Here is a 22,646-nt window from a genome sequence, read left to right on the forward strand (position 1 = left end):
TGCGGCAAATAGATGCAGAAAGAAGCATTTGGAAAAATATAGTTAAAAGAAGAGACAGACTTATAGGCCACATACTAAGGCATCCTGGAATAGTCGTTTTAATATTGGAAGGACAGGTAGAAGGGAAAAATTGTGTAGGCAGGCCACGTTTAGAGTATGTAAAACAAATTGTTGGAGATGTAGGATGTAGAGGGTATACTGAAATGAAACGACTAGCACTAGATAGGGAATCTTGGAGAGCTGCATCAAACCAGTCAAATGACTGAAGACAAAAAAAAAATTAATTTCATAATAAAAAAAATTAAAAATAATTTAACGTTGATATGCTGTCGATTCAAATTTGTTAATAGATGCAATTTGACGCGTCAGTAGAGTATTTGTTTTAGTAAACGCGGAAGACATAACAATTTTTATTCACCCGCTGTCTATCTGTATGTAACGTATTGTTAGGAAACCGAATTCCCTTCCTCACTTCGTCTACTACAACCTTTCAAGGTTAGACAGCTATGAATCTGGCAACGTCTGTTGCAGGTTGTAAGTCTGGCAACTCTGTACCAGCGGTTGCTAGGAAACCGAATCCTCACTTCCGCTACATACAACCGTTCAAGGTTACACAGTTAGAACGTAAATGCATCACTTACTGTATTTTATAAAATTATAACTAACCAAAAATATAAAATTAAACCCTTTAACACTACAAACGTTTTCATCACCGATGTATTTATTTTTTTATATTGGTTGTGGCCATTATTTCGATTGAAATTATTGAAAAAAAATACTTGTAAGTCAAAAATTGAATTCAAGACTTTTTTAATGTATGAAACCTAGCTAAACAACTGCCGATGGTGGTGTCTAACCATGAGACTCGAACCTAGCACCTTAGGTATATCAGTACATTTTAAAAATCTTTTATTATGAATTTATATATAGATGTCGATGTAAAAAATATTTATTTGTATAAGATTGCGATTATAATGTTTATAGTCGTTGACCATGATTATGTACAATGTAACTGAAAATTGATCCCTTTATGTTACATAAATTTTTTTTTTTTTTTTTTTTAAGTGACAAATTTCTGTCCAAAACGAGAATATTCAATAAGCGGTTGCCGTAACATCTCGGCAACCGCTCGTCCGATTTTCACGATTCAAACGGCGTATGTATCGGGCAGGTCGAGTGCTAAGTGTTTAACGCATCGCATACACTCTTGATCGACCGGATGTTGGTTATCCGGAAATTAAATCGTTTAGTCCTATGTTTTGATTGCACTCACCCACCGTAAAACGTACCGATCCGATCTTTCGATAAATACGCTCAAACCTGTGCGCTAGCGCAGCTGTAAATTATAAACTTATGAAGAGTAAAAAACAGAAAATAAAAAATATATAAAAGAAGTTTTTAAAAACCACTCTTATATTAAATGCCATAAAACGTTGAAAAAAAAAAAATTAAAACATCGCTCTTAAATTAAACTACGACTTTCACATAATCTTAAATATCACAATAAAAGTTTGTTGTCAATTACCGTCCTAAAATTATTTTTTACTTTTAGTGAGTTTAATTTAAGAGCGATGTTTTAAATTTTTTTTTCATATTGTTTATTTATTTGTGTCATTGTTTTTCTTCACAAAATAATGAACTATAACCAAAAATCCAAACTCTCGGTCGAATACATTAATGGGCAAAAACGAACCATGGGGTTGGAAATGGGGTGTTTTTTTCGAAATAAAAAATATATCGTTATAACTTTCTTATTAAGTAAAATATCGAATTTGTTTAAAGTTCCTACTATTCTTTGGATAAGGGCCTAAAACTTATATAAGTAAATTTTTTTGATATCACCAACTATTAGCCCAGAGGGTGGAAAAATGGGGTTTTGAAGACAAAAAAAATCATACCTCCCTTAATAGGCACAGTATCGAATCGGTTTAAAGTGGTCGTTAGTCCTCTAAAAATTACCTAAAACTTTTGTCTTAAACAATTTTTGATATGACCAACCCTTACGGCAAGGAAATTGTAGGTAGATGGGCTTGTCGTATGCTAAACATGTGAAACTTTTTTCACTTGCAACCATTGTCGTATTGAGTAAATTTGAAGTTTTTCTTTAATTTAAGGTGGAAATATTTTTTATCTCCTACTTAGCACCGGTGAGATCTAACTCCGCCTTCCGGCGTGCGAAGGGGTTTTTTTTTTATAATACTTTTCGAGACAAAAATTTATACCCCCCTTAATAGGCATAGTATCGAATCGGTTTAAAGTGGTCGTTAGTCCTCTAAAAATTACCTAAAACTTTTGTCTGAAACAATTTTTGATATGACCAACCCTTACGGCAAGGGATGACCAAAATATTGCTGGAATTGTAAGATGGGGCTCGTCGTATGCTAAACATGTGAAACTTTTATCAGTCATATTCAATACCTGCATTCAATACGGTGTTACTTTCAATATAATTTATTATAAATTTATTTTTTAAATGTAATTAATAATTTTTTTCACTAAAAAATGCTTTAAATTTTTATTTTCAATTAGAATTGTATTATCTTAAATTAATTTCAGTGATTTTCTGAGGAAAACGGATTATTAAACGTAATTAAATAAGTGAAAATCAAAGTTTAAGCGAAAAGTTATTCTCTTTAATATTTTATGTAATTATAATTTCCGCAAGATTGACAATAAGTTTTAAAAATAACAAAAATAATTTAATATTAGACAACGCATAATGGTCTATTGTTAAAAAAAAATTGATAGCGAATGAAACAGTTTGAATGAAACACGTACGCACGCGCACACACACAATAAAAGATTATATTTCAATAAAGATTCGAAGTTTACAAAAGTTGTTAATATTTTTGGTTTTATTCGATGATGATTATGTGTTTGCGATTAGATTAAACGGTTTAAAAATAACTAATTTTGTGTTCAATTCAATATCTTTTGACATAAATTCGATAAACAAACACGGTTTTTATACTTTCTACTAAATAGGACACTGTATATTTTTAATTTGCGCTAGTGGACAAGAAAAAGTCATCGGTCGAATTTTATACGTTTTAATTCGTTTACGAATAGATAAATTGTATTTATAAAAAGAGCTGTCTCTCTGTATCTTGTGAAACGTTAATTTAAATAAAATTATAAAAGTCGACCTAAACTCTCAAAGTCGAATGTAAACAGAAATCTAAACGAAATAAACACAGCTGATTTCCAGTCGATAAGCCTTGACAACCGCAGGCTAAGAAATTTTCTTATAAATATAGAAACGAAAAACCGTTTAAAACGAATAACTTAATTAACGCTACGGAATTAAGTAAAACACAAAAGTGCAAAAAATACGCAAAACGATTAACAGCAAACACAACAAAACGACGGAAAAAATGCAACAAAATAACACTTAATAACAAAAACTAATATCATAAATAGAAAAACAACGAAAACGAGTACTAATTCGCAGAGCGAAAATTCAGTCGTCTGTTCGCATGGAGAGCTTAACAACGACCACACATTTGTATAGCTTGCTCTGAGCATATATATATATATATATATATCAAAGTGATTAAATACGAAATTCTTCACGTATCGGAATGCTTAAACATGAAAGGTAAAAAAAAAATTATTTAAATATTTTATTTTATACTTTAAGATTATATTCAAATAAATAAGCTAGTTTATTTACTTCTGTGATATGATGATTAACGGGTCGGTTTTCCGTTTAATTATTATATTTTATTTCCGGATGATTTCGCTAAATAAACTGTAAGCTTATCCGTGGCGTATGGAAATGAAATTTTGTAGCGAATGAAAAAGGTGCCGTGCGTGACCGGGATTCCACCGTGGAACCTCCGGATGAAATGCCGAGATACTACCCTCTCCGCCACACCACGGAGGTCGGTGTTGTGTATCCAAGGTAGCGGAAAAGAATTTGAAACACCATGAAGTTGTAATTTTGTAACTAAGAAGATCCACACTTACTTTTACGTCCCAGTAACCACCGGTTTTGAATATGAAGTCGTTTAAACAGTATATATATATATATACACACAAGATGATATTAAAAGTATTTATTTATATACCGTACTATAAGTGAACGCATCTTATATCACATAATCGTAAATATATTTTATTTTTATTAGCGTTGTCAATTATTACCTGCCGCATACCCAAGTAGCCATTAGTTCAGTTCAGTCACATCTTTTAATAATAAATTCATTAATACCGGTGGCCACTTTCTGTAGCTAAAACAACAAAAATAACTGCATTTCTCTAAACACAACTCATATATGTATAATAAACATTTTCCGTCGACTAATGTTACAGGCCAAGTCATTAAGAATTACAAACGTGTAAAAGCGCATCAGATCTTTAAACTGTTAGAGAAAAAAAAAATCAACTCTGAGTACTATACAATATTACTTTTTTCAACATTTATATGGATTTAAATATCCAGTTAAAAAAATGAATATATATATATATATATATGGTTTTAAAAGAGAAGCGACGATGATATTGCCTTACGTGAAGGTTTATGTGTACATGCAAAGACCTGTTTTCGAAGTAATTCGTTTTTGTAATCGCTAATTTTTGTTAACGAGTGTACTATTCATATTATAGAAAACCCTAGAGATAATGATGTGCATTATATAAGCGATTTGCGTAAAATGAAAATATTTTATGCTTCCTGCGAAAATGAATATAAAAATCTTCATTTTTCCAGAAACACGCAGTAACTGAAGGAATTTATCTCGATATGATAACTGAACGGTTAACGCCTCAAGTTGAAGAAGACATTGAGAACTTAATTCTTGTACGAGATTGAGATCGCATCACCGGGACAAAGAGGTTAGAAATTATGTTGAAATATATTCTAAGAGATGGGTTTGGTCGAGCGACTGACGAAAATGTGGCGTTTATCCGATAATGCCTTGCGATTAGATTATTTTTTATGGGGTTTTATAAAGACTGAAATTTCTTCTCTTCCGGTTAATGTAGATGACTTAAAACTGCATATCAGAAATTCTGTTTGTATTGTTGAAGGAGATAAGCTTTTAAATATTTGGGATTACTTGGACTAGCATATCGTTATCTGTTTTGAGACTCACAGCGAACACACGGGATAATTAGATAAAATCTTTACAAATTTCTTTGCTTTTTTTAAGGGTTATTTACGAAAAGAGTAACAAACTTTTAGCACAAGTTCTACTGGGGAAAATAAAGAAGAAAGTTCTTATAAATATAGGTTCGTAAACTCTTCGTTAGCGAGTGTCGGCTGGCAAAAGTTTTCGCTCTGATCTCTGCCTCTTCGGTAAAATTATGCCAGACTAATTCCTCAGGCATAAACTAAGGGGTAAATTTTGCGGGTTTATATCAAATTTGACCTGAAAAAGTTTTTAAAAATAATTCTCAGAACTCTTTTTTGACTCAGAACATTGTAAGTGTATATTTATTTATACATCTATTCAAATATTAATCCTTTTAGGGCGATTTTTGAAAAAGCGTGCTTAAATTAAAATATGAATTTATATAGTAATGTGAATTTTGTTTTGTACCGGTAAATGTGATTCGTGTAAATTATTTCGTAAATTAAAAATTCTGATGTTTCCGTGCATTTATATTTATGAATGTATAACATTTGCTAAGAAGTAAATGCTATTTATTATTTTAATAAAAATTAAAAAGCGAAAATTGTAATTATCTGGTAACAAATTAACAAGCGATTTTCCCTTTGCAAGCGTGCATTTACGAGTGAATTCTTGTATTACTGATGAACCTATGTTGTACACATGTAGTTCTATCAAGACGGAACATTAGATTTGATTAAATTAAATAAAAAGCTTTATCAACCCCTCGTGTACCGTCGGTATATTAATTTAATCTAGTTTTGAAGGTACAGTTTTATTTAATTTATTGTAAATACATCGATTGCGATATATTATTAAAATCCATTTAAAGAAATCCAGATTGCGATTAAAACAAAATGTTTATAAATAAATGTAATAAAATATTTTTTTTATACTAATAAATAAAATAAAATAATAGTTCAATAGCCGATGACAAATATAATTTATAAAATTCTATCGGTCATAGCTGATAGAGGACTATTTTACAAAGACGAATTTTAGAGATAATTATATTTTCGTTTGATTTTTTGATGACGCGCCAAAAGAAAAGAATTTTCAGTCTGTTACTAATTCCAGGGTGGAGTGATACAGTGAGGGGAATCACCCCCCTCACTGACCCGCTGCGCCTCTGTCGCGCTGTCCCTCTGTTAAACACGAACAACAGAACGGCCAGCTGTCTTCCTTCGCGTCTGATTGGCTACCGTCGGACAGTACTGATCACGCCATGGTACAATTCAAATACAACCGCTAACGTAACGGTCATCACTTCTAAACGAGTAACAAAGTTAATAACAGCATCACTATTTCTTATATAGATGTTCGATATAATTAAATTAAATCAAGATTTGTCGATCATTTTATATCTATTATTACATTTTATTTAAAATAATAATTAATCTCCCTTAATTTTAATATTTAAAAAAAAATATATTACGATTAAATTTATCAGTTTTGTAAAGTAATTTACAAAAAAAAAAAAGATTCTAATATTACATACTAACAGATAAAATTTTTCCAGTTTTATTTACAATTCGACCGACATTCAGTTCGTCACTTACTTTTATTTCAAATTTTAATAAAGCGTATAAAAAAGGCAATGCTAACCGAAATTTGAACACAGAAGTTTCTGTCTACCTATACTACCTGCAATTCTGGTATCTTTTGCCATAACGTTATACATTACTATTATTTTTGTTTTTACTCTTTATTCTAGTAAATACAAGTTTAAAATTATAATTTATTACCGATAAATTTCAAACATTTTAAAATACGAAATTTAATATTTCACAAGCGAATAAAAACGAAATACTAAATACCGTAAGAATTTGGTAAGAAAACATACTTATTTACAGAATAAGATTATCAGAATAAGAGTCGCTCTTGCAAAGTAATCTAACATCACAGCCTCTCTTTAACCTCACTCTGTCCCTGAGAGAGCGAAAATTCTCTAAACCCTCTCTCTCTCATTCTCTCTGTGGGTGCGTGTGCGCGCGTAAATTTTTAGGGGTATAAAGATCGTTTAATTTCTTACCGAAGATGCACTATACTGCATAATAATTTCGTTATCGGATCTAACTTCTGAAGGGTGCTTTCAATTTCCAACCTCCAGGATATTTATGCCTAACCGTAGTTCTGTTAAAGATTATAAGGAATAAATATAGCCAAATCAAATTTAATTCGAATCTCTGACATATTTTTTTTATATATGTGTATCGATTCTATGAAATTATTTCGTAAGTACAAAAATTATATTTCTCACTGTAACAGGAGAGTAATCCCGTCTAAATTTTTTAAACGTGCAAGTTGATCGTCGCATCGAATTTACAAACTTTATTAAGACTTTTAGTGAAGAAATTATTTTATCATAAATAATGTTTTTAAAAAGATAATTTTATAAAATGTAAACTATATATTTTATATTTGCGTATTTTTACTTTATATTTTAATCTGTGTAATCAAATATATATATATATATACACACACAAGATGATTTAGGAGGAAAGATAAATAATTTAGGAACCGATTTTAGAGTTTGAAATTAAGAACGGTTCAAACAAACATATGTCCGAAAACAGTTTGTAATCGAGTTACGGCTAGCAAATTCTTTAAAAAGAATTAGGAAGAAACCGTTTCCCGTTAGATTCTTTACTTAGCTAACTATGTTGTCGCGTAACAAAGTACTAACCTACTGAAACGGAAATGATGTTCAGTCGTACAAATGACACCTTCACTTCTTTCACCTCAACGAAGGCTGTATATACCGAACATCATTACTATCAGAGAAAGCAATTCTTATTGGTACCTCCTATACAAGAGACGGTTTATATTTATCACAATCGCAAGAAAGAATGCGAGAAATTAATGGATTCTTTCTTCAGGAAACGATGAATTATACACAGACTCCAGTCTGTGTGGAATGTATAGTAATTAAGTCTATATCAGATAGTTATTCTACCGATATAATTATTTATTTCTTAAAAGCACTTTTACAAAATTAATAACAAAAGTTATCGTAATCATTTTTTTTCATAAAATAATCAACAGTTTTGTAAAAAAAAATCGAACTAGCGAGTTACAAATTAAACATTTTAATTGCTTGAAAAAAGCGTATTATTTTTACGATTAAATCCAGTATAAACTTTTCCTTATACTTTTGTTAACGATTTTTTCTGTACCGCTGCCTATCTACTTTTGAAGTATTGTGTCTGGTTACATGAAAACAGTCTGGTTTAATTAAAGTGGATTTGTTCTTCTTTTTTTTTTAGTATCTTTGTAAATAAATAAAAAAAAATGAATTACAATATCTTACAAAATAATAATCTTTATAATTGTACAATTTTTTAAAATATTGTAGTGGAATGAACTTGATCGATATTATTTTTCTAGGTTAAAACGCAATATTATTTTATAAACTGCAAATATTGTACACCAACATATAATACGAAAGGTAAAGTCGATAGATGGGTGGAATATATTGAAGAGTTATACGGAGGAAATGAATTAGAAAATGGTGTTATAGAGGAAGAAGAGGAAGTTGAGAAGGATGAAATGGGAGAAACAATATCGAGATCTGAATTTAAGAGAGCATTAAAAGATTAAAATGGCAGAAAGGCTCCTGAAATAGACGGAATACCTGTAGAATTACTGCGTAGTGCAGGTGAGGAAGCGATTGATAGATTATACAAACTGGTGTGTAATATTTATGAAAAAGGGGAATTTCCGTCAGACTTCCAAAAAAGTGTTATAGTAATGATACCAAAGAAAGCAAGGGCAGTGAAGAATACAGAACAATTAGTTTAACTAGTCGTGCATCAAAAATCTTAACTAGAATTCTATACAAAAGAATTGAGAGGAGAGTGGAAGAAGTGTTAGACCAATTTGGTTTCAGGAAAAGTATAGGGACAAGGGAAGCAATTTTAGGCCTCAGATTAATAGTAGAAGGAAGATTAAAGAAAAACAAACCAACATACTTGGCGTTTATAGACCTAGAAAAGGCTTTCGATAACGTAGACTGGAATAAAATGTTCAGCATTTAAAAAAAATTAGGGTTCAAATACAGAGATAGAAGAAAAATTGCTAACATGTACAGGAACCAAACAGCAACAGTAATAATTGAAGAACATAAGAAAGAAGCAGTAATAAGAAAGGGACTCTGACAAGGATGTTCCCTATCCCCGTTACTTTTTAATTTTTACATGGAACAAGCAGTTAATGATGTTAAAGAACAATTTAGATTCGGAGTAACAGTACAAGGTGAACCGATAAAGATGCTACGATTTGCTGATGATATAATAATTCTAGTTGAGAGTAAAAGAGATTTGGGAAGAACAATGAACGGCATAGATGAAGTCCTACGCAAAAGCTATCGCATGAAAATAAACAAGAACAAAACAAAAGTAATGAAATGTAGTAGAAATAACAAAGATGGACCACTGAATGTGAAAATAGGAGGAGAAAAGATTATGGAGGTAGAATTACTAAAGATGGACGAAGCAGGAGCGATATAAAATGCCGAATAGCACAAGCGAAACGAGCCTTCAGTAAGAAATATAATTTGTTTACATCAAAAATTAATTTAAATGTCAGGAAAAGATTTTTTAAAGTGTATGTTTGGAGTGTCGCTTTATATGGAAGTGAAACTTGGACGATCGGAGTATCTGAGAAGAAAAGATTAGAAGCTTTTGAAATGCGGTGCTATAGGAGAATGTTAAAAATCAGATGGGTGGATAAAGTGACAAATGAAGAGGTATTGCGGCAAATAGATGAAGAAAGAAGCATTTGGAAAAATATAGTTAAAAGAAGAGACAGACTTATAGGCCACATACTAAGGCATCCTGGAATAGTCGCTTTAATATTGGAAGGACAGGTAGAAGGAAAAAATTATGTAGGCAGGCCACGTTTGGAATATGTAAAACAAATTGTTAGGGATGTAGGATGTAGAGGGTATACTGAAATGAAACGACTAGCACTAGATAGGGAATCTTGGAGAGCTGCATCAAACCAGTCAAATGACTGAAGACAAAAAAAAAAAGAAGAAATATGGCCAAAAACCAAGTAAAACTAAATTACACAAATATTTTATAGGTTATGGTGTTAATGTAAATTACAAATCCAGTTTCAATGTAGTGAAGAAAACTCTAAAATAATATTTTCGTTCATTCATAATTTAATTATTATTGAACATCACCATGGGAAATTGAATTTTCCAATCATAAGAAAGAATGTAACAAATTAATGAGTTCTATCTTCAGGAAACTGTGTATTACACACAGTCTCCAGTCTGTGTGGAATATACAGTAATTAAGACTATATCAGACAGTTACTCTACCAGTTTTACAAAATTAAAAACAAAAGTTATCCTAATCTTTTTTTCCTAAAATGATCAACAATTTTGTAGAAAAAATCAAACTGGCGAGTTACAAATTAAACATTTTTAAGTATTTAAAATGGATTACTTGTGTAAAATACGTACTATTTTTATTGGTAATTCCAACATAAATATTCCTTTATAGTTTGATAATGATTTTGTTCTTTATTAAATATTTTATAAATTAAAAAATTATAGTTTTTATGAATCAAAGAAAAAAACATCAACGAAAAAGAGATTGTTAGACTAACAAAAATGTATCGCTGCCTCTCTTCTTTAGAAGTATTGTCAGGTCAAATTAAGGTGATGAATTTTTTAGTAGTGTCTTTGTAAATAAAAAAATGGAAATAAATAATTTTTGTATTATATTCTACAATTTAATTAAAAAGTTGTAATGGATGAACTTGACATATTTTAATAAATTATTTTTCTAGGTTACAAGGGCAATATCATTTTATGAACTACAAATATGGCTCGGTAATTGAAAAAAGCAAAACTTAGAAATTAATTTAATATATCACCGCATCGATGGCACAGATTTTAAATCATCTAAAATAATTGTTTTTACACATTAACCGTATTTTGCTTACCTCACGAGTACAGTACGGTTAGATTGTGCGATAACTTTATTTCCTTGGTTAATTATGGATTGGCCGATTAACCTAAATTTTATAACCGTGTAATTTGTTTCATTTCTGTTTGTTTATTTTTGGGATACTACTTCGCCGGTATTATAAATAGAAAACAATATTAGAAATGCTTGGATACGATATTAAAAAAAAATATGATATTAAAAAAAAATATGATATTAAAAAATGATATGATATAAATGGATATGATATTTTGTAAAAATAGGACAGTGCAAATTGTATTCTAAAATCCATTACATAAGTATGGATACACCAGGACAACAAAAAGAATACTTATTTTAAATTATATTAAAATAATATAAAAAACATCTTACCGCAACCAAAAATGAAGGTCACCTATCTAAAACAATGTGTAAGAAATAATAATTGTTGATAATAAATCAAGAGTGACCGCAGACGCAAGGATCAAAATTGAACAGCGTACCGGAGCGCCATCTGTAATCTTTTTCTAACAAACCCGGACTGACCGTTACATTTCATAATCGTCATTCTGTCGCTCCCCACCCCTGCAGATGACGTAGCGTCTAGACAAAACAACAAACTATTCAACTGCCACAGAAAATAAATTATGAAAAAGTATTTCCTACACTGCACGCTTCTCACTTCTCATAACAACCGACCGACACCGAAAGTTGAATATTAATTTTTTTTCGGATTAATTTTTTTTCAGGCTCATATTCATTTTTTTTTTATAATTATACAAAATAATAATTGAAACCAAATTTTCGCTTAAACCTTCGTACACGTTAACAAAGGAACGTAACCAACGAAACCCAAACGGTAATGATAAGCTTTTCAGTTATTTCGTTTTACCTAATATTCAATTTACGGATATAATTTACACTCGCAATATTTATAACTGCACTTGGACATAAAAAAAATAATAGTGAAAGTCCGTTTATAATTTTTTCTTTTTTACTAAATACTCCTATTATTTGTAATATAAAAACAACAGTTTAAAATACATAATAGTGTAATTAAAAATAAAAATCATATGTCGACAGATTTGTGTCATAGAAAGTAGCGTGCTTGCTTGCTACACCAAAGGTGTCGGGTTCGATTCTCTGTCAGGGGATCTGAACACAATTTTACAACTTAGATCATATCGTATTTAGTAACTAATCAGCAAAGAAAAGAGAGAAAAAAAAACAGGAACATCTGTTTAATGTAGGTAATAAAAAGCAGACTACTGTATTTCACAACACGCGGGCGAACACAAACACGCTAACACGCATTTTTATAATCGATTTAGTCACCTCGGTAACGCGGTAGAGACTGACTGATATACTGAAAGTCACGGATTTGATTCTCGATTTGGACACCGGATCACAGTTTGTTTAGCCAGGTTTCACATTTAAAAAATAAGAGTAAACTGAGAGTCTCGGGTTCAGTTCTCGAGTGTAAATAGAATTAGTATTTTCTCAATAATTACATACGTATAATGCTTATGAGAAAACGCAAAGTTGCATTTTTTTAAAATATTTTTAAATTGTTTAATTATTTTTTTAATTTACTAAAAATCACATCCTATAAAATTTCACACTTTTCACTTTCTATCGCGTGTGTTTTTTTATTTCGATTATTTCGGGGTCGATTCTCGATTTTAAAAATACTTATTTAGGTATCACCTATTAAAAAAAGAATGACAAGTTGAAAGTCGCGATTTCGATTCTCGGTTTCAGCACAAAATTACGTACTTAATGTTAATAAATATTAAAAAACGTTAACAATATACTTGAACACTCAGAACACAGTTTTATATTATTTAACAGTTTCGTTCAAAAGTACTGTGCATAAAATTAAAAAAAAAAAAAAGAAGTAAAATAAAAAGGCCGGAGGGTGTGAAAAAGTAATGAACCGAACGGCTTTATTTTATTCAGTATTGTAAATTCGTTAGTTATGAATTTTGTTAAAATGCGCTTTACGCACATGCGCGTGTACGGGACGGCAGCTGCAGTTTAACCTTGGACACAGTTGTTTGATAGAGAAGGTTAATAACCTCTCTTAGCAACAGGATTGTAGACAGCACGTAGCCGAGTTATCTCGCACTAAATTAAAATAATATTTTCAACCATTCTTTTTTTTTATTAATTTATTTTACTCGAATTGACAACATACAAACAAAGTATATACATTTTTTCTTTTCGTCAGAGCCAACCGTTACGTATTACTTAACAGAATGAGATGAAATGATAATTTTGTCGCGTGTGAAAATGCCATGCCTGACCGGGATTCGTACCCGGGACTTCAGGATAAAAGGCCAAGACATTACCATTCACGCCACGGATGCCGCAAACGTTACTTACTACTCAAGCATTTTTTTTACATTATTTTTTTTTCACGTTTGAATTTTGATAAAAATGTAAGATAACGCCAAGCGTAAACGGAAATCGAACCCAGAATTATTTACTGTACAAAAGGAAGGAATTCAGATGAAATGTCACCCTCAATGTTTTAACAATATATATGAGTAAGTTATATAAAAATAATGTGTGTGTGTGTGTGCGCGCGCGCGCGTCCTCCATTATTCTTTAATTACGCAACAGCCTCAAAATTTAACAAAATATTTTTTGTACAACGCGGTTCCATTCTTTTGATTTCATCGACCCAAAAATGTAAGGGAAGATTATTTTTTTTACAGAAATTTTACTGCATTAGAAACTCAGGTCAATTGAGGCGGTTAACAGTCAACAGATAATACGTTTTACAATGGCAACAGGACGCAATTTTCTGTTTATTTTTTTAGTACTACCATTCCGGTTGACAAAAAATGTACATTTCATTTTACTTTATCAGATTAAATGTATCACCGTAACTGACTTATATCCGAAAGGTTCTGGATACGAATCCCGTTAATTTTTTACGTACGATAATATTCATCTACTTCACTGTCATATTAAAAAAAAAAACAAGAATTTTAAGTTTGGTCATTGAGCCTGTAGTGGTTAAACGAAGAAATAAGCATCGATTTATATAATATAAAAATAGAAATTTGTTAAACAGCGCTATGTACGGAATCCAGTCAGTTTTCCCTTTCTTATTGGACGTGAATACATTCGCATAAGAAACTTTATCGAGTTGCATTTTTTCTTTACTGTCTATCCGAACTCGAGATACTAATTTTTATATAAAAATAACAAAATGGCCGACAGGGGGAGAAAGAAGGAAAAATCGTAATTTTTTCAAAGGATATTTTTTGTTTACGAAAATGTATAGCCAGCCCACCATCTTAGAAACACTATACATATATATATATCAACTTTTGAAAAACTACAAAGCAAGCGGAGAAGACCAGCTTTTCGCAGAACTCTGGAAACACTCATCAGTTTATTCAGTCAAAACTTCCCTACATCTATGCCTCGTGAAAATATGGAACGAAGAAAAACTTCCAGAACACTGGACCACAGCCCTCATCCATCCATTACATAAAAAAGGGGATAAAACTAATCCTGAAAACTACAGAGGCATATCTCTCCTGGATTGCACATACAAAATCCTGTCGAGAATCAATACAACCGATGCAAAGACCAACTTGAACTGGAACTTGGGGAATACCAAGGGGCATTTAGGCCATGGAGAGGTTGCCCGGAGCAAATAATATCCCTAAAACTTATGATGGACTTATATAAAAGACGGAAAAAACAACTAATAATCACCTTCGTCGACTTTAAAAGGGCCTATGATTGTATACACCGACCATCCATGCTGAATATTCTGAGAAACCTGGGCCTTCACCCTAAACTCGTAAACATGATAAAATTAACTTTAACCGATACCCAGTCCAGAGTGAAATTCAGAGGTGAACTCTGTCAACCCTTCTACATAAAAACTGGATTGAGGCAAGGAGACGGCCTCTCACCACTCCTTTTTAACTGCACCCTCGAATTTGTCATGAGAAAATGGTATGAAATAAATCCCAAAAATATAAAAATGGGTACTAAGAAAAACTCCATCACACTAAATCGCCTAGGATTTGCAGATGACCTCGCTCTTTTAGAAAATAATATTCAAGAAGCCAAAACACAAATCATGAGCCTTCAAAACCTAGCACAAAAGATAGGGCTTCATATCTCTTTCGAAAAAACTGAACTGATGGCCATAGATCCTCTGGTAATAGAGCACATTACGGTAAACGATCAGAAAATTAAAATAGTAATACAATTTAAATATCTAGGGGAAATAATAACTTATAATTTAAATGAAAAAGTGACAAGGCAAAACAGGACAAATAAAATGATTAAATCCCAAAAATTAACTCGGTGAACATATAACAAAAAATGCCTTTCTGCTAAAACAAAACTTAAACATTATAAAACTGTAGTACAGCCAGAAGTCACCTACGGAAGCGAGACCCTTTTCAAAATCACTCAGAAAAACCAAATTGAAAAAATTCTGAAAATAGAGAGGAGAATTGTCAGAACGTGTATCGATAAAAAAACACCAAAAAGAAGGCCGATGGTGGATTGTGGCAAATGAGGTGGTGTATCGAGAAATAGAGCCTGTTACTGATACTATGCGAAAAAAAAGAATCTCTTTCTTCGGTCATCTCATAAGGACACCGAAAACAAGACCGTCAAGAAATATCATTGAAAAGCTCTGGTTCCAAAAGCTAGAAGTAGGATGGATCAAAGAAATTAGAGAAGATATGAAAGAATTGGGAATTTCCCTGACCGACCTACAGAATAAAACTGGAAAATTACAAAGCTAAAAGATAAAAGCATTAGATTTAAACAAAAGACAGACAAACGACAAAATACAACGAAGAGGGTGTTTACGGATGAAGAAAAGAAAGCAAGATCTGAACGGATGAAGAAATACTGGGCAGCTCGGAAGAGTAAAATAACACGCTTTTCTCAGAAAAGATCCAACTAAAATTGACTTAAGTGGTCCCATGTTGGCTGTAAAAGCATAATAATAATAATAATAATATCAACTTTTGAGCTGACGATGGTTTTAGGGTCTGGAAAATCTGAAATGGGAAAATATGTCGAAATTTTCCGGAATTCTAATCATATATCCACTACAATAAGTAGCTTCCTTATAAAATCTACTTAAAACATTAGATTGTCCAAAAATATAACGATAAAATTATTTTGTAATTTGGGGGGTTTTACCAATTTACAACCCCTTAAAATTGGATAATTCATTCGTTTAAAAATCATTTCGAATGGACTTACATTCAAGTGGAGATTCATTTTCATTTTCAAGTTGAATAACACTGTGTGGCCAAATATGAAGCTACTGCAATAACACTGACGTATATGCCTGGCGCTGAAAGTGTTAAATATAATTTCATCGTGATTTTATAAAATTAGGCCAAATATTTAAAAGCTTGGGACGGTTCAATTCATTTGTATTTAAAGGAAATACCGTGTCTTTTTTTGTTTCATGTAATTATTATTGCTTCATCAATCTCTTCGTATACACACTCTACCTCATCATCATCATGGGCGCTTGTAGGCATATAGACGTTAACAATCGTTGTCGGTTTAGGTTTTGATTTTATCCTTATTACAATGATTCTATCGCTATGCGTCTTGAAATACTCCACTCTCCTCCCTATCCTCTTGTTCATCACGAAACCTACTCCTGCCTGCCCATTATTTGACGCTGAGTTAATTACTCTAAAATCACCTGACCAAAAGTCGCCTTCCTCATCCCACCGAACCTCACTAATTCCTACTATACCCACATTTGTCCTACCCATTTCCCTTTTTAAATTTTCTAGCCTACCAACCTTTTTCAAGCTTCTAACATTCCACGCTCCGACTCGTAGAATGTTATTTTTTAATTTTCTTGTGACCCCTTCCTTAGTAGTCCCCACTCAGAGATCCGAATGGGGGACTATTTTACATCCGGAATATTTTACCAAGGAAGGCGCCTCCATTATTGCTATGTGAAAATGCAGAGAGCCACATTTTCTTGGAAAAAAAGCAGCTGTAGTTTTCCATTGCTTTCAGCTGCGCAGTACTCAGAGGACTGAGTGATGTTGATACGGCCGTTTAAGTCGTCCTGACTCACGCCCCTAACAACTACTGAAAGAGCTGCTGCCCTCTTTCAGGAATCATTCCTTAGTCTGGCTCTCAACAGATACCTCTCCGATATGGTTGCACCTTCGGTCCAGCTACTCTGTATCCTTGAGCACTCAAGCCCCCTCACCAACGGCAAGGTCTCATGATTCATAGAGGAGGAAGAAGAGATTGATGAAGCAATTAAACACGTAAAAGGAGATGAAAATTTAATAATAGTTGGAGATTGGAATGCAAGCATTGGAAAAGGCAAGGAAGGAAATATAGTGGGTGAATACGGGCTGGGCAAAAGGAATGAAAGAGGGGACCGAATTATAGAATTTTGCACGAAGTATAATTTAGTAATTGCCAACACCCAATTTAAAAATCATAATAGAAGAATATACGCTTGGAAAAAGCCAGGCGATACTGCAAGGTATCAGATAGATTATATCATGGTTAAGCAAAGATTTAGAAATCAACTCGTTGACTGCAAAACTTACCCTGGAGCAGACATTGATAGCGACCATAATTTGGTGATAATGAAATGTAGATTGGGGTTTAAAAACCTGAAGAAAAGGTGTCAGATGAATCGGTGGAATTTAGAGAAGCTTGAGGAAGAGGAGGTAAAGAAGATTTTTGAGGAAGACATCGCAAGAGGTCTGAGTAAAAAAGATAATGTAGAAAATGTAGAAGAAGAATGGGAGAATGTTAAAAAGGAAATTCTTAAATCAGCAGAAGCAAACTTAGGCGGAATAAAGAGAACTGGTAGAAAACCATGGATTTCAAAAGATATATTGCAGCTGATGGATGAACGTAGAAAATGTAAGAATGCTAGTGATGAAGAAAGTAAAAGGAACTATCGGAAATTAAGAAATGCTATAAACAGGAAGTGAAAACTGGTGAAAGAAGAGTGGATTAAAGAAAAGTGTTCAGAAGTGGAAAGAGAAATGAACATTGGTAAAATAGACGGAGCATACAGGAAAGTTAAGGAAAATTTTGGGGTACATAAATTAAAATCTAATAATGTGTTAAACAAAGATGGTACACCAATATATAATACGAAAGGTAAAGTCGATAGATGGGTGGAATATATTGAAGAGTTATACGGAGGAAATGAATTAGAAAATGGTTTTATAGAGGAATAAGAGGAAGTTGAGGATGATGAAATGGGAGAAACAATACTGAGATCTGAATTTAAGAGAGCATTAAAAGATTTAAATGGCAGAAAGGCTCCTGGAATAGACGGAATACCTGTAGAATTACTGCGCAGTGCAGGTGAGGAAGCGATTGATAGATTATACAAACTGGTGTGTAATATTTATGAAAAAGGGGAATTTCCATCAGACTTCAAAAAAAGTGTTATAGTTATGATACCAAAGAAAGCAGGGGCAGATAAATGTGAAGAACACAGAACAATTAGTTTAACTAGTAATGCATCAAAAATCTTAACTAGAATTTTATACAGAAGAATTGAGAGGAGAGTGGAAGAAGTGTTAGGAGAAGACCAATTTGGTTTCAGGAAAAGTATAGGGACAAGGGAAGCAATTTTAGGCCTCAGATTAATAGTAGAAGGAAGATTAAAGAAAAACAAACCAACATACTTGGCGTTTATAGACCTAGAAAAAGGCTTTCGATAACGTAGATTGGAATAAAATGTTCAGCATTTTAAAAAAATTAGGGTTCAAATACAGAGATAGAAGAACAATTGCTAACATGTACAGGAACCAAACAGCAACAATAACAATTGAAGAACATAAGAAAGAAGCCCTAATAAGAATGGGAGTCCGACAAGGATGTTCCCTATCTTCGTTACTTTTTAATCTTTACATGGAACTAGCAGTTAATGATGTTAAAGAACAATTTACATTCGGAGTAACAGTACAAGGTGAAAAGATAAAGATGCTACGATTTGCTGATGATATAGTAATTCTAGCCGAGAGTAAAAAGGATTTAGAAGAAACAATGAACGGCATAGATGAAGTCCTACGCAAAAACTATCGCGTGAAAATAAACAAGATCAAAACAAAAGTAATTAAATGTAGTAGAAATAACAAAGATGGGCCACTGAATGTGAAAATAGGAGGAGAAAAGATTATGGAGGTAGAAGAATTTTGTTATTTGGGAAGTAGAATTATTAAAGATGGACGAAGCAGGAGCGATATAAAATGCCTAATAGCACAAGCTAAACGAGCCTTCAGTAAGAAATATAATTTGTTTACATCAAAAATTAATTTAAATGTCAGGAAAAGATTTTTGAAAGTGTATGTTTGGAGTGTCGCTTTATATGGAAGTGAAACTTGGACGATCGGAGTATCTGAGAAGAAAAGATTAGAAGCTTTTGAAATGTGGTGCTATAGGAGAATGTTAAAAATCAGACGGGTGGATAAAGTGGCAAATGAAGAGGTATTGCGGCGAATAGATGAAGAAAGAAGTATTTGGAAAAATATAGTTAAAAGAAGAGACATACTTATAGGCCACATCCTGGAATAGTCGCTTTAATATTGGAAGGACAGGTAGAAGGGAAAAATTGTGTAGGCAGGCCACGTTTGGAATATGTAAAACAAATTGTTAGGGATGTAGCATGTAGAGGGTATACTGAAATGAAACGACTAGCACTAGATAGGGAATCTTGGAGAGCTGCATCAAACCAGTCAAATGACTGAAGACAAAAAAAAAAAAATAATAATGCTTGACCATACCGTTCTTTAAGTTGTCCATGTTATAAGAGATTATTTTCCTTTGGTTATTGATCAATTTTCATGTTTTAAATAGTGTTTTGTGAAAGTTTATTTCCTTTTTTTAATACAAAATCATACTTTCTTATTTTTTTGTTCTGTGGGTCTTGAATTTATAATAAAGGAAATAGATTTCAACTTCTTGCAGTTGAAAACCTTGTTGACCAGCTAAAAAGCAGCTTCTAACACAGCTATGTGCAAAAAAAGGCTCGTATGATCCAAAGCACAACTTATCTGGAAAATAAAACAGGATAAATGTTGTTTTTTGATGACTACATTTTTATGTTCAGGGGCAAAGCGTTCCATATATCACAAAAGTATCAGATAATTTATCAAAAGTATAAATTATTTGTTACATTGTATAATAATTATAAAACAAAATTAAATATTTGATAAATATTTTGAAATGACTGCCTAAATTTACCAAGCCTGTAACAAACAACAAGACCCAACCCTAGCTTTGAATTCATTGAAAATAATGCAGCTTTACACAATGGCGTAAACAAACATTAACACTGGAGTGTATTCTTAGTAATCTTTCATTTCTTAGAATTTTTATTATAGTTGAAGCCTTTGTCTATGAAATATTTTATTCAATTCTCTAGTAGTTACACATTAGCATATATGCTGAATGTTAATAAATAATTATTGAAATAAATATTCAATAATAATAGTTAATAATAGAAATCAAATGAAAATATAAAATTGTAATATTAATTGTGTAAAATAAAAATTGTTTTTTACAAAACAATAATTGTTAAACAAAAGATTTAATTTAAAAATATTAATTAGTGAGGGGGTCTAAAACAAGTACCATATGGCCACAAAACATAATTATTAATTATATTAATACATTGTACAGAAGCTTCCCCATAAAGAGAGAAAATGAATATAGAATTTACAAGACAAACAGGTTCTTTCTAGAAAAGAACTTAAAAGTGTAGAAGCTATGGAAAATGGACATTATCATACTTGAACAATCAAAAGGACAAGTCAGATATTGGTATTGCAAGTTAAGAGATAAAAAATACTGCCGAGGACCAGCATGGTGACAGTTTTTCAAGTTTAATTCAGTGTGCAATAAAAGTGATCACAATGTGCAGGGGCAGTTAGAATAAGTGTTTGGTAACAAACAAGTGAAGAATGTCCCCAGTATTCCATTTTGGACGGCGGTTGAATTCTATTCATTTACAAAGTGTAGTGTAATTCTTTTGTAAACACTAAAAGTGAATAATACTTGAATTTAGTGAATTGTTGATTTTTCAATTTTATCTTACTGTTAATTCCATATTAGTTTGTATTAATTTTAAAGTGTATAGTACATCATAATTGTATTTTAGAATTCATAATTTAATTATTATTACTTAGTGTTTAATACGAATTGCTATTTTGTATAAGTTATTTAAGAGTAATAAATTCTTTTATGCGCTATCCCCCAATATCCTTGTTGAACCATGAGCATGTGATAATATCATAAAATATAGTTAGATTGTATATATAATTGTATTTAAATTACACGTATAACACATTTAATAATTTTACTGACAGCTCATCACTCTCCATAACTTTTCAATTCTACATATGCTTGTACAACTTTCAACTTTAGGATTGTTGCTTCTACTATAACCTCTTCTACTTCATTCTGAATTTATAAACAGACTAACTGGCTTTTTATTTTAATAATATAGAATAGATCCTGTGCAGATATTTCTTTCTTTAAGTATCTCTACCTCTCTGCATAATACTCTGCCATCTTTTCTGGCCAGTTCTTCCTCCATTTACCACTCATTACTGCTTTTACTTTTTTATACTTTAATATGTATAATTCTTTTCTTTCACTGTCTGAGCAACATTAATCTGCCGGCCACTTTTGCATTTTATATCTCTTTAATTCATCATTCAATTTTTATTGAGCCTACCTTCCTCACCCTTCACATTTATCTTCTTACCTCCATTTATTTTCTCTCGATCATTGCCTTCTTCCCTTAATGAAGAGTCACTGTTCTATTCCTAGTATTTATTTTACAAGCACGATTGATTTTCCTAGATTTTGTTTACAATAAAACCTTCCTATTTCACATGCGGATAATTTAGAATTCTTACTATTTTGAACAATTCCCCCTCTTTAATCAGACTAAAATCAAAATTAAACTGAAGAAAAACGAATATATTTCGTTACTTCATATTAAAAACACACCAGACAATTACTCTGGACACAATAAAAACTATTGCCCAATTTATCTCTTAGCCGCACATCAATCACAGCACAGTTAAATACCGTTGATATACACAAATATTTACACTTGTACTTTTGCAACACCTTAAGAATTAATCATCACATACTAAACTTTTTTTTGTATGCAGTATATATTATAGTGTAGTATTACAACATAACTTAAAATGTTTGATTGAGTGTACTATTCAAAATTAGAGCTTTTTTTTTAATGTTACATTCTAACTTTAATGTCATAATAAACAGGTGATATTAGTAATAGATTTTTCTTCAGCTTAATTTATCACAAAATAAGCTAAATTATGTTCATAATAAAATTTCATAAAAATTTCTGTTTGAAATTTTTTCAACTCTAATATGTTTTAAAACTTGTTATTTTGGGTAATATTTCCCAATATTCATTCATGTATTTTTTTTTTCAACTAATGTTAAAAGTAACCGTACTTTAACTCATGCATTCACTAAGTTTTGTATTGATTTTTTTATATACTGTTAGTTAGTTAACTCCTTGAGTAAGAAGTATGAGACTTTGAGA

At 31.6% G+C, this 22,646-nt stretch overlaps 1 protein-coding gene across 5 annotated transcripts in view; it reads right to left on the bottom strand.

The window, feature by feature from the left end:
* Window positions 1–22,646, bottom strand: part of LOC142324164 (TAR DNA-binding protein 43-like) — a 63,090-nt gene that overhangs the window by 32,810 nt on the left and 7,634 nt on the right. Inside the window, exon 3 of one of the 5 annotated variants that reach the window (XM_075364888.1) lies at window positions 19,843–20,112. The exons of the other annotated variants lie outside the window; for them this stretch is intronic. Within the exon in view, the coding sequence (XP_075221003.1) occupies window positions 20,047–20,112 (66 nt within the window). The 3' untranslated portion in view covers window positions 19,843–20,046. The remainder of the gene's footprint in view (window positions 1–19,842; window positions 20,113–22,646) is intronic. 5 annotated transcript variants of the gene reach the window in all.

Source organism: Lycorma delicatula, chromosome 4 (genome assembly GCF_047948215.1).
Source record: "Lycorma delicatula isolate Av1 chromosome 4, ASM4794821v1, whole genome shotgun sequence".
Classification (NCBI taxonomy): domain Eukaryota; kingdom Metazoa; phylum Arthropoda; class Insecta; order Hemiptera; family Fulgoridae; genus Lycorma; species Lycorma delicatula.